General features: G+C 38.3%; 1 protein-coding gene across 4 annotated transcripts; it reads left to right on the top strand.

Annotated features, from left to right (window-relative positions):
- The first annotated feature begins 363 nt into the window (after positions 1-363).
- Positions 364-8,733, top strand: Slitrk4 (SLIT and NTRK like family member 4). 4 transcript variants are annotated; one of them, XM_075957304.1, is made up of 4 exons: positions 407-468; positions 865-968; positions 3,620-3,702; positions 4,566-8,201. In XM_075957304.1, exon 4 carries the CDS (start codon positions 4,616-4,618, stop codon positions 7,124-7,126), a length of 2,511 nt encoding a protein of 836 aa, XP_075813419.1. In that variant the 5' UTR covers positions 407-468; positions 865-968; positions 3,620-3,702; positions 4,566-4,615; the 3' UTR covers positions 7,127-8,201. The 4 variants fall into 4 exon arrangements, with proteins under 4 accessions (XP_075813420.1, XP_075813419.1, XP_075813417.1 ...); XM_075957305.1 differs by lacking the exon at positions 3,620-3,702 and having other exon boundaries at positions 364-468; XM_075957302.1 differs by lacking the exon at positions 407-468 and having other exon boundaries at positions 788-968; positions 4,566-8,733.
- The last annotated feature ends 4,675 nt before the right edge of the window (positions 8,734-13,408 follow it).

The raw sequence follows: 13,408 nt of genomic DNA, 5'->3' as shown, positions 1-13,408 counted from the left end.
CCCAAGAAGGCTCCATCCAGAATCGTTGGCTACTGAAGTAGTCCCAGAGCCCCCTGTTCTGCCTGGTGACAATTAGCCAAAGGTACCATAGCCACGATAGAAAACCAAAGTACAACTGGCGCTTTTCAATGTCATTGTTGTTGACTCATCCCTTTACTCCGGAATTATTCGATTCCACCGTAGATTTGAAGACCCTAATGTCCGTCCCCTGCCCCAGCCCCCACTCCACCTCCTCAGCCCAGGCTTTCCAAAATTTCTTTTCAATCCTCCTGGATTCTTGTTCGTGTATGTTTCTCTCTCTCTCTCTCTCTCTCTCTCTCTCTCTCTCTCTCTCTCTCTCTCTCTCTCTCTCTGTGTGTGTGTGTGTGTGTGTGTTCGCTAGCGCGTGCGCGCGCTCGTTCCTTTCCTTGTTAGTGTGCTGGAGGAAGAGAACGGACTCGACTGTGCATATGTGGTAGGGTGATGGAGGTTAGTGCAACCGCGTTAGGAAACTAGGGTTCCATTGCCTGGGGATCAGGGTCGCTCCTTCCTAGGGGATGTTTTAGGCAAAAGACGAGGTGGATACCGAAAGAAAAGCGTTTGTCTTTCCCAGTGTGTGGGTAGAAAAGGACTTAAGTGTGGGTTTCTGTTGGAGGGTCAAGCGGCTCAGGAATGAGCCGGGATCGAAGTGGTTCGGGTGTCCGGAGGGAGGGCTGCGTGAGAGCCAGGGGGCGGAGGCGGGGGCGGGGATTCGGCGGGTGTATGTAAAGGTGCAGCCTATGTGCGAGAGTCTGGGTGCGCGCGCGGTGTCTGTCCGGGTGCGCGCGCGCGCCACTGCCCGCTTGCTTGCCTGCTAAAGGCTGTTCGTTGGTTTTGACCGGCAAGCGGGCGCCAAGAAGCTGGATCCCGATATCTTATAGAGACCGCCGCGGAAACTGAGGAGTGAGTCGGAACGCGGTGGGCCCTCTACAGGACTTCGGGCTCCAGAGGTGAGTAAATTTCTAGCCCGGGCTGTGCGAGCTCCAAGGAAAGGCGCGCAGCCTCTTCCAGGCTGGGCTTGGCACAGTGCATGTGCGCGCGCTCAGAGGGAAGCAGGTATCTTATTATTTTTAGTTGGAGTCGTGTTGGTTTGGGGTCCGTTGAGTAGACAAAGTGGAAACGTTGACAACCCCCCACCCCCAACACCACACACACACACACACACACACACACACCTCCCACTTGCCTATCCATGGCGTGATCTCTTGTTCTAGAGGGCTGAAAGAATCCTGGTTTCCTTAACATCCCTGCCCCTGGAGGAGCCTGGGCAACAGGAAAAGTGTCCTGGTCTGTGGCACTGTGAGCTGTCAGGGCTTCTGCTGGGCTGGGCTTTGTGCTCAGTGTCCTACTCTCAGGCACTGTGCGGGGACTTGGATGTGGTTTTTCAGGCGGTGGCTGGAGGACTGCTCGGAGACTGCTGGTACTCAGCAAGATAGGCAATATGTGTGGAAGAGCCTGTGGGTAACTCTGAGAGCCCAGCAAAGCCGGACAGCGACACTTTGCTAGGTTTCTAAATGTTGAGCTGATTTCTGCCTGGGTGGGTGAACAGGATCCTACTGCTGGCTTGGCAGGTGGTGGCAGGGTGCAATGACCCGGCCACAGCTCGAGGGAACAGAACTATAGAGTCACTCTGACTGTGTCAAATGGGTCTTTGATGCCCCAGTGCTATACCCCTCCTGGCCTGAACTAGTCATCTCTTCTTGCACACAAACTGCATGTCCGGATCTAGAAAGGCCAAAGAAAACTCCAGCAGCTACCTCTTGTGGGATGGGAGCACGCGGAGAAATGTGTGCACAGCGGGACTGAAGGCCCCCGCGACACCGAGCACAGTACCCCGCCCCCGCCCGTGCCACCCAGCCTGAGAGGCTGCTGCTCAGGCAGGGTACCCAGGAGGGGGCTGCGCGCCTACTCTGGGCACCAGGATGCGGCAAAACATTGCGGTACGCGCCAGTGGCCCCTCCATCCGTCGCCTCCAGCTCAGGCTAGCGCTCAATGGGGGCGACAACGGCCAGGCTCTCCACTGTTCTCCCCCACCCTACCCCCACCTCGGTTCTCAGGGAGGGGGCAGCTAAGGTTTCTCATGTCTTCTGCTATGGTGCCACATCGACTTGCTGACCCCTTTGGCAGTGGGTTGCACTCTGCAGGCTCGTTTTCTCCGCTTGGGCATGGAGCGCTAGGAGCGGCACTCTGGTGGATGATGGGTTTGTGCAGTCCTGGGCAGCCTAGGGAGCTGAAGGTCTTGCTAGGCATCACCAAGAGATGGAAATGCTGAAAGGCAAATCCGACTCTCTTGGAAGCCTGAGAGGTGGTTTGGGGTTCCCAACCCATAGTTTGTATGGTGTTTTTTTTTTTTTTTTCTTCTTGGTGTGTATTTTTGCTGTTTGTCACGATTTTTAGAATATATTAATGGCATCTCTTTTCCTTACGGTTACTCTTCCTGGCTTCTTTTTTTTTTTTCTAACCTCGTTTTCTACAGTTCTCCAGCTCTCAATATCTATTGCCCTATCACTGCCTGTTGGGCTCTCCTTGGTGGGCTGACTCTGCCTTGCTTGTTTGATCCAGCTGCTTTTGGCTTAGTCTGTTTCACTGGAATTGCATTTGGGAACTTCCTAGCTCATCCTTGCGCCTCCCCCACTCCCTTTGCTACTTAAAGTAGAAATTACTAATAAGAGGGCAGCTTCATATATTTTTCACATCTGTTATGCTTTTGTGCTGAATTCTGGTTATTTGAATTTTATTTTGTTTTGTTTTGCTTTTTGTGTTTTGTTTGTTTTTAGTTTGGTTGCATTTTGGTTTCTTTGTTTTTGGGTGGAGGTGGTTGGGAACAAGAAATGACTCAACTGAACTAAAATAGCTGTTGAAAGCTACATCAACACAAGGCAAAAAGGACCAAGTGAAATTTTGATTTTACAATTGAAGTTGTTTTGGGTGATGTCATGCTTAAAAATTATGACTTCTTTTTGCAACGACAGTCATGCTATAACAGTGAATAAAGGAAATGCCCACCTATATGGCAAACAAATAGCATCTCCGTGACTCTGGCTAGATTCTTAAAATGAAAGCCTTCCTGGATCTTGGCGAATGATTGTCTACCTTGAGTCACATTTGATTTTTACCACTAGCTGATTCCTTGTGAGGAAAAGGAGAAGAAGAAAAAAAGATTTTTTGTGTGACACATTTTTTCTTTGCCCCATTTTCTCATTGTTTAGCTGAGGAATTTATTTACTTAATTAATATTTGGTGGTGATCATATGACAGTTGAAGCCAGCTTCCTCCCATTCACTACTGGAAAGATTCACAAGCCTAAAATTGCATCAGTAAAATGGTAAAATGCATACTGTTTGTGTCCCATATGTGTTCCATTAATTTCCTTTCCATGAGGCAGAAACTCTCTCCCCCTCCCTCCCTTTCTTCCTCGCGCGTATGTGTGTGTGCACACAGGTTTTTATGGGGCTGGCTTCAAAGGGTTAATTTTTGAGCCATTAAACTCTTGCAAGAAGTAATTCTTCATTTGTTTACAGGCAGGGACATGAAGTTATCTTTTAGGGAGGGTGTTTTGGAACTGAAATATTTAGAATTGAATATATCTGCTTCTGTCAAGGACTGTGCCCAAGGACTGTGCCCAAGGACTGTGACATGTGGACTCCTCTTCCTCAGCAGTGACAGGCTGGGACCAAAGCGAAGGTGATATGCGTTTAAATGAAGGGGTCTGTAGGGACTGGGTTCAAACTGACAAGTGAAGAACAGGAAACGACCAGACAGGCAAAAAAGCCATTTCTGGTGGGTGGAAATACTGCCTGGAAATCAGCTGAGCAGTGCAAGAATAAGCTGGTTCCTTTTCTGCTTCCAGGGACCCCAAAACAAAAAACATTTTAACTCTATTTTGGAAATGACAGACAGCAAAGAAGGTGCTGTTTATTAATCTGCCAGTTTTCTAGAACCCCATAGGGTCACCTGTGCTTTTGAAAGCAGATTACATGAGCTAACTGATTCGTGGCAATGTGCTTACCTAAGTACCAAAACGCAGGCAAATTTCTTTCCAAGGCACATTCCATGTAGCTCTTTTAACTGTCTTCTTTAAAGGAATCCAGTCCTCCCACTGCCATCCTTCACTGAAATCTGAGTTCAATTATGGTCTCTAACTAATTTCAGTTTCTAGCAGAAACCTAGAGAATAGATTTAAACCAATTGTGGTATGTTTGTGGTGTAGAGGACATGAAATGAATGATGCTTTAGGTATATTCATTTTAGTTGCAAATTTCAAGCTCTAGGTTAGTGCTTAAGGGCAAATTTTGGTGGTTCAAGTTAAAAATTGAATTTATTAACATGTAAGTATAATTTAAAGTCTCTTTTCTTACCATTTGTTGTATATTCTACACATGCACAAATTACAGATATAAAGTACTGTTCAGTGGTGTACAAATCTGTCTTCCTTAAAAATTACAATGCTAGAGATTGTAGCCATGTATTCACAATGAGATAATTTAAGTACACATATATTTTTCAAGGAATGATCATTGAAAAACTGTTTTCTTTTTATTTTTTAGATTATTTCTCTTTATTCAGAAGCATAGATTTGTTTGCTGATTGCAAGAAGATGTTTCTTTGGCTCTTTCTGATTGTGTCAGCCCTGATTTCTTCAACAAATACTGATTCTGACATATCAGTGGAAATTTGCAATGTGTGTTCCTGCGTGTCAGTAGAGAATGTGCTCTATGTCAACTGTGAGAAGGTTTCAGTCTACAGGCCAAACCAGCTGAAACCACCTTGGTCTAATTTTTATCACCTCAATTTCCAAAACAATTTTTTAAATATTCTCTATCCAAATACATTCGTGAATTTTTCACATGCAGTTTCTCTGCATTTGGGAAATAATAAGCTGCAGAACATTGAGGGAGGAGCCTTTCTTGGGCTCAGTGCATTAAAGCAGTTGCACTTGAACAACAATGAATTAAAGATTCTCCGAGCTGACACTTTCCTTGGCATAGAGAACTTGGAGTATCTCCAGGCTGACTACAATTTAATCAAGTATATTGAACGAGGAGCCTTCAATAAGCTCCACAAACTGAAAGTTCTCATTCTTAATGACAATCTGATTTCGTTCCTTCCTGATAATATTTTTCGATTCGCATCTTTAACCCATCTGGATATACGAGGAAACAGAATCCAGAAACTCCCCTATATTGGAGTTCTGGAACACATTGGCCGGGTTGTTGAATTGCAGCTGGAAGATAACCCTTGGAACTGTAGCTGTGATTTGTTGCCTCTAAAGGCTTGGTTGGAGAATATGCCATATAACATTTACATAGGAGAAGCTATCTGCGAAACTCCCAGTGACTTGTATGGAAGGCTTTTAAAGGAAACCAACAAGCAAGAATTATGCCCCATGGGCACAGGGAGTGATTTTGACGTTCGCATTCTGCCCCCATCTCAACTGGAAAATGGCTTCACTACTCCAAATGGTCACACTACTCAAACAACCTTGCACAGATTAGTGACCAAACCACCCAAAACAACAAATCCTTCCAAAATCTCTGGAATAGTGGCAGGCAAAGCCCTCTCCAACCGAAATCTCAGCCAAATTGTGTCATACCAAACAAGAGTGCCTCCTCTTACACCTTGCCCGGCACCTTGCTTTTGCAAAACGCATCCTTCTGATTTAGGACTGAGTGTGAATTGCCAGGAGAAAAATATACAGTCCATGTCTGAACTGATACCAAAACCTTTAAATGCCAAGAAGTTGCATGTCAATGGCAATAACATCAAAGATGTGGACATTTCAGACTTCACTGAGTTTGAAGGACTGGATTTGCTCCATTTAGGCAGCAATCAAATCACAGTGATCAAAGGTGAAGTGTTCCACAATCTTACCAATCTGCGCAGGCTTTATCTCAATGGCAACCAGATCGAAAGGCTGTACCCTGAAATATTTTCAGGCCTTCACAACCTGCAGTATCTGTATTTGGAATACAATTTGATTAAGGAAATCTTAGCAGGCACTTTTGACTCCATGCCCAATTTGCAGCTACTGTACCTGAACAACAATCTCTTAAAAAGCCTGCCAGTTTACATTTTCTCTGGAGCACCCCTTGCTAGACTGAACCTGAGGAACAACAAATTCATGTACTTACCTGTCAGTGGAGTCCTTGATCAGTTGCAGTCTCTTACCCAGATTGATTTGGAGGGCAACCCTTGGGACTGCACTTGTGACTTGGTAGCATTAAAGCTGTGGCTAGAGAAGCTAAATGATGGGATTGTTGTGAAAGAACTGAAATGTGAGACTCCTGTTCAGTTTGCCAACATTGAACTGAAGTCCCTCAAAAATGAAATCTTATGTCCTAAACTCTTAAACAAGCCATCTTCACCATTCACAAGCCCTCCACCTGCAATTACATTTACCACTCCACTGGGTCCCATTCGAAGTCCTCCAGGGGGTCCAGTGCCTCTGTCTATTTTAATCTTAAGCATATTGGTGGTCCTCATTTTAACTGTGTTTGTTGCATTTTGCCTTCTTGTTTTTGTGCTGAGACGCAACAAGAAACCCACAGTGAAGCACGAAGGTCTGGGGAATCCTGAGTGTGGCTCCATGCAGCTGCAACTAAGGAAGCATGACCACAAAACCAATAAAAAAGATGGACAGAGCACAGAAGCATTCATTCCACAAACCATAGAACAGATGAGCAAGAGTCACACTTGTGGCCTGAAAGAGTCTGAAACTGGGTTCATGTTTTCAGATCCTCCGGGACAGAAGGTCATGATGAGAAATGCTGCTGACAAAGACAAAGATTTACTGCATGTAGATACCAGGAAGAGACTGAGCACAATTGATGAGCTGGATGAACTATTCCCAAGCAGAGATTCCAATGTGTTTATTCAAAATTTTCTTGAAAGCAAAAAGGAGTATAACAGCATTGGTGTCAGTGGCTTTGAGATTCGCTATCCAGAAAAACAAGATAAAAAAAACAAGAAGTCACTGATAGGTGGTAACCACAGCAAAATTGTTGTGGAACAAAGGAAGAGTGAGTATTTTGAACTGAAGGCAAAACTTCAGAGTTCCCCTGACTACCTACAGGTCCTTGAGGAGCAAACAGCTTTGAATAAGATATAGGCCATGTAATCCGACTTCATACAGAGGACATTATTTAATGATGAAAGTGCCTTTTGTTGACTTCTAATTTCCAAATACTATATTATCATTAGGCATAGAGGCAGGTGTTTCCAAGGGTATCTGATTAACTGTAGCTCTAAAGATGAGTCAAGTAGAAGAGACTTTCTTTAATAGATTTTACTACATAAAACGTATACTGTGGAGTCCTGTGGGGATACTGCAAACTCTATTGCCAAAGGGATGCTTTATAAATATAATATACTGAATTTAACCTTAAGAGGCAAATCAGTTTTGTACTCTGATACAAAACCTTCGTCTCTTTTTGCTTTGTAAAGCAAACTCAAGAAAACTGGTACCAGTGTTTGTACCTCAGCTGGGTCCTTCATCTTGCACGTAGATTAAGTTGGTGAAACTGGAATAACCCTTCTTGAATTGTGGCATTGTAACAACTCTGTGTAAAGATTACCTGAAAAGTGTACAAAACAAGCATGCAAAGAGAGAACATTTGATAGTATTTGTAAATTGGTAAAATATATGGCCTGCATCTTGAAACTGCTGGATTTATAATGTTAAATTGTGCAAATACTTGTTTAAAATATATCATGCATTACATAACTATAAAATAAATTTGAACACTTTAAATATTACCTGTCTATATATAAAATCCTAAAGGAGAAAAAATCAATGTGAGTTGCATAGCATTTGTGGTGATCTAGAGAAAAATATGATGTTTATCAGAATTAAACATGGCTCAAATTAAACTAGAGTTTGTTCTCAGTTATGTCAAATACCCACAATCCTTAAAGGTTGTCCCAAATTAGCAAAGTGCTTACCGTGTGAGCGCACCCAAAGCTATTTTTGTAACATAATTCACATTTATGAAGTACTTTATATACTAAATAGGAAAACATGTACTCCTTAATATGTATTTAATATGCCCGACTTATATTCCTGATCACAGCAAATTTATCAGTAAGTATAAATTGTGATAAGAAAAAAAAACATTAAAATGAAACTGAAGCTAATGTGTACAGAAATATTTTGGGCTTTCTGATCAGGTGTAATTTAAAAGTAGAAAAAAATACAAAAAATACCCACAAAATTTAAAAAAAAATCTGTGCTATTCTTGTGAATTTAGCATATTATCTTCAGATTTGTTACCAACTGTGCATTTTAAAATAAGCTCCTTAGTTTTATAGTATTGTGTCTGGGGCAGTTGTTATTTGCCATCAATTGTCTTGCTTTTCAGGATTCTATGAGCTTAATTCAAATAGTTTTAATTACAATATTTAACAAAATAATGACTAAGGTTAATATATCTTGTATGCATCAATATCCTGTTCTTTCATCATTCTGACTACTATCAGATAATCTAGTAGAACTGTAAACATCACAGCAAATCTTGGCTATCAAAGCCACAGTGTAAAATGCTTGCACTGGACTCTGATGAATTCATGATCTACAACTACAGCTGATATGCCCCTGTGTTTGTGTGTGCTGTTAAGTTCTAGATCAAAATTGATCAAATGAAAGAAGTATTTGATAATTTGTTGATATCTGAAGATGTTTAATATCTCTGATTAGAAAATCAATATTCTGAAACTCATTGCCTTTGCCTTCTTGTCCAGTTTTGTGTGTGTGTGTGTGTGTGTGTGTGTGTGTGTGTGTGTGTGTGTTGTGGTGTGATTAATTATTGTATTATTCAGTAAGGAAGCCAAGAAAGCAAACAGGTATTCTTCATGAATTTCAAGTAGCAGATATTTTGGTGTAGCTTCTAAAAGGATATTACAGTTAATGTTGTAACAGCAATCCCTTTATTAAATACTAATTTCAAGATTTTATTTGTTGGTTCCAATTTTTTAAAGAAAATCTGATATTATTACAAGTGTATGTATATGTGTGTGTGCACGCATGTGTATTTGGGTGTATATTCATATATATAGTTAATTTGGTGGTTTTTTTTTTAGATAGCAAATAAAATCTCCCTATGTATGTGCTGGTGCTCTTAAAACTTTAATGTGTAATTTTCAGTTTCATGACAATCTGTGAAACTTTATATAAATATAAGTACATCCAAACAAACAATGCTTTCTGATATTGAAAGAAAAGTGCGTTCAAATGCTAATTTTCATCTGCAGTTTCATAAGGACATTTAATATGCCATTACCATGCATGCATGCATCCATGGATTAAAGGGCTCCTAATGCACACTGACAAGATAAAGATGCGAAGGCTTCCAACAAAGTGTTTTTGTTTTTCCTGTCAATAAAGTGTGAATTAAGAAATCTTAAATGGACACTTAGGAGGAACCAGTAAACTCCATGTGTAATCTGGGACTAATAGGTTGTTGGGATCATGCCTTTTTATTCAGTGTGATGATGCTTGGAAGATGTTTCATGGTTTCTGCAGAATTGTCAGCGGCAAGAGTACCTACCACAATCTCAAAGCTTGCTGTAGTATATCAGCTATCTCACACTCTACTGCTGAAAGCTATAAATGCTCAAAAACTTTTAAGAAAAAAAGAGTAATTTAACTGTATGTGCTTATTTGGAGGTTCTACTTGTAAATGGAAGTTAATGAATTCTTGGTTAAGGCTAATATGCTGTCCTTAACTAAAGTCATTGTGCCTACATTATACAGTGTATGCTATTTTGCACCTGTCTATCATTAGTTCTTGTATCATTTATGGTACTGTAGTTACGTATAAATTCTTAGTTGAGTACAAGAGCAGTTTAAATACTGTATCTGTGTTTTTTGGCTTCAGCCTATATTCTTAATGTAGTTTAACCCCTTCAGATATGATATGTACATGGTAAAACATTTTTTTAAAGTAGGCTTTGATTCAAATCTTAAAAAGCCAAGAAGTGATCATCTCTAATGTGGAATAACACATCATGGTCTTCTTGGCATTGTATTCTTGTGTATGAACTGTGTTAGAACAGTTGCAGAGAACACTAGATCTTATGAAATCAGTGAAGGGGTGAGATAATATATTGTGTCCGTGTAATATAAATCAAGTTTTAAATTATTTTTTTATGAAATCAATAAAAATGATTCAATTCTTTAAAAGTAAATCTTTGTGTAATTTTATGAGAAAGCAGCTATTAAAGTACAGTGATTCAAATACATAAGGCAATTTATATCCTATGCTTAGTTTTCCATTCTAAATAACACTATCAACAAATATGTTAATTGAAAAGATATTACAGACCATTACTATTTGTTGCTTTTCATAAACATTTAGTTTTGTGCTCCATAAGGAAGCAAAAATATTAAAGGACATGGCCTCATGAGTAATGCCACAGGTATTTCAGAAATATCAAAGTCAATATAGAAATGTATAGTGATAATATTTATCTAAAATATCATTTGCAAGACTTACATGGATCGTTTCTGAAATGAGCACAGTGAGATTTTCTTTCATCTTTCATTTTTTTCTTTAATTTTTTATCATCATTGCATCCAAAGAGTTAGGAAGAAAATATATTAAGAATGTATTTATAGTTACTATTTTGAAATAAAGTAGAGAGTATGTATTATATTGTTTTTACCCTGGTTCAATTATTTCTATTTTAGATTAATTAATAAAAGCAGGTGATGCTATAAAATCTAATGTAAATCACAGAAAGAACAGTTCTAATGAATTTTGTTTGCTTTGAATTACACCAAGGTATTAGAATTTATTAGATGTCATTTTTCTGGAACCATTAATAAAATTGTTTCGTACAAAGTTATTTCTGAAGCCACTGTTTGTTAAGTATATTTATCTTTTCATTGTTTTTCAGAAAAAAATAAATAAAACAGTCACCAAACTGATTATATAACTCAAATTTAAGGGTGATGTATATGTGTGTGTGTGTACATATATATACATATATATAGCTTTATAATACTGTTTACACTCAACTTAATTTTTAAGCCTCTGTTAAAAGATTTTTTCCTTTATAAATGTAGTTTCAATCTGTATTCCTTTGTAGTGGCAGTCCCTCAGAGAACAGTTGTCAGACAGTGTCAAAATCAACATTCTATGATCCTTTTGTATTCTCATCATTTAGAATCCAACATAACTTCAAATAGGCAAATATTAGTATTCAATCTGAACTATCAACTCAAATATTTTCATAGAAACTTCAGAACCTCTACATTCCATAGCAAGCTTGACTAATTTCAAGTTGCTTACACACTTAATGACTATTTTTAACTTAGCTTCTTTAAAGGTAACCAAAAATATCAGTCAAATACTTGATATATTTTCTGTGGTTGAAAAAATGAACTAATTGCATTATTGTTAAATTGAGTGCAGATAAAATATTGAAAGACTGCATATGCCATAAAGTGATTTTAAATCATGTATTCTTAAGCTAATTGAAAAAAGAGTGCATAGAAGTATAAAATGAGATTTCTGTGGCTTTATAACTATACATAAACTGTGCTTGAAGTTGGCACAATATAGATCAGAAGCACAAGGTTCTCAACCACTCCAGTATAGACAAGTGACATCAAGTCAAGAGCCATACTCATGTTCAGTGTTCATTCAATTAGTTACAGGTCAGATTAACTGAACTGAACTGTTGGCAGTGTCCCTTACTAGGAATAGTTTCAAGTTTAACTGACAATTGTTATCTCTCAATTGCAGATTTCTAGGGGATCTCTCTTTTGTTAAATTAAAACCAAATGGGAGATTAAATGAACCTAAATAACTTATTTGTTTTTTACAAAAGCTATGTGTGTGTAAATTTTAATTTAATTTTATTATATTATTTTCTTTAGTTTCTAGTGATTTATAAAATATCATTGGAGAAGGAAAAATAAAGAAATTGGCTCTATTATCTTTTATATGAAATACTATGGTATTCTATAATTTTGCAAAACTTTTTTTATTTTGTTGTTCTTATATTTACACAGGGGAAATGCATTGAAGATCTGAGGCAATTGAATACTTTGGGTCCAGAAAATATGACACTGGGAATATAAAAGATCTGAGTTCTACATTGTTTGGTAATTACAAGTAACAATTGCAATAGAACCCAGAACCAAGAGATAACAAGTAAATATTCCACTATAGTTTGCTTTTGTAGACATTGCTTGCACATAATCACAAATTCTAGCCATTCTAATACTATGATATAATGGAAAATTGCTTTAAAATTTATGAATAAAGTTCTTAGAGAGCTAATGGGAGTATGTAATGAATAAATACCTGCCTTTACTTTTAAAATGGCTATAGAGAGACAAGGAAGTCTTTTAGAGTACCTGAACAATGTATTTCTCTCAGTTAGGAACTTACAAACAAATTGTATCAAATGCTGTTGGTAAACATCTAAGGAACCCATGTTGTGCAATTGATATTAATTATGGAAACATTTAAGAATTGCATTAAGCATTGTCCTCCTTACTAAGAAATTACAATGTATATTTACATCATTGTTTTATGTGAACTGAATTATTGTGATAAAATTCTGGAGTTGGTATGGAGTAACTTTAATGCTGTTTTCAAGAATAAAAGTCTTTTCTTATAGGTCATATGTGTAGCCATTCAGTGTTTTTATTAATCTTATTTTAGCAAAGCTCAAGTACAAAGAGAAATTCAATTAATTTGCTATTTACTTGGTATGGGGTACCCTATTACTTTACGTAAAATAAGTATGAAAGTTATATCTGCACATGCACACAGAAAATAATACACACAACACTGCATGATATACACAAATACTAGTTGTTAAATATTGAAATGTTCCTGACTTATTTAAATTTTACAGATATCATAGTTATTTCATCCTCATTGATAACTTTTTTCATTTTAAATTGAAATATAACCATTGCATATTATATAGTAGTAATTGGACTAAGCTTATGACATCGGTTTTCAGTCACACAGTTGTCAAGTGATTTGATTTTTGATTTTCCTCGTTTATTCAATTTCTCATTTGGCTCATAATTTGTATGCTTATTAAATGAATATCACGTGCTATTTACAGAACACCAGCCATGATGCAAATCAAGCTTGCTACAAGATGTATAAACAAGCTCAGAGAAGCATGTGGGTACTATGTATATCGAATCATCTATATAAAAAACAAGGAATTCTTTGGTGATATTTGTGATTAAAAATTACTAGAACATGCAAATCTGTTTTACAAGAAGGAGAATTTGGTTGAAACTGGAGACTAGAGATTAGGTACGACAATAAGGTCAAAGAAGTATTCACAAAAACAGATATCAGATCTCAAAACCTAATTGCTGAAAAGTCTTCCTGGTAAAAATATACCAAATGTTAAACTC

This window comes from Microtus pennsylvanicus, chromosome X (assembly GCF_037038515.1).
Source record: "Microtus pennsylvanicus isolate mMicPen1 chromosome X, mMicPen1.hap1, whole genome shotgun sequence".
Lineage (NCBI taxonomy): Eukaryota > Metazoa > Chordata > Mammalia > Rodentia > Cricetidae > Microtus > Microtus pennsylvanicus.
This window is presented reverse-complemented; position numbering and strand designations above follow the sequence as displayed.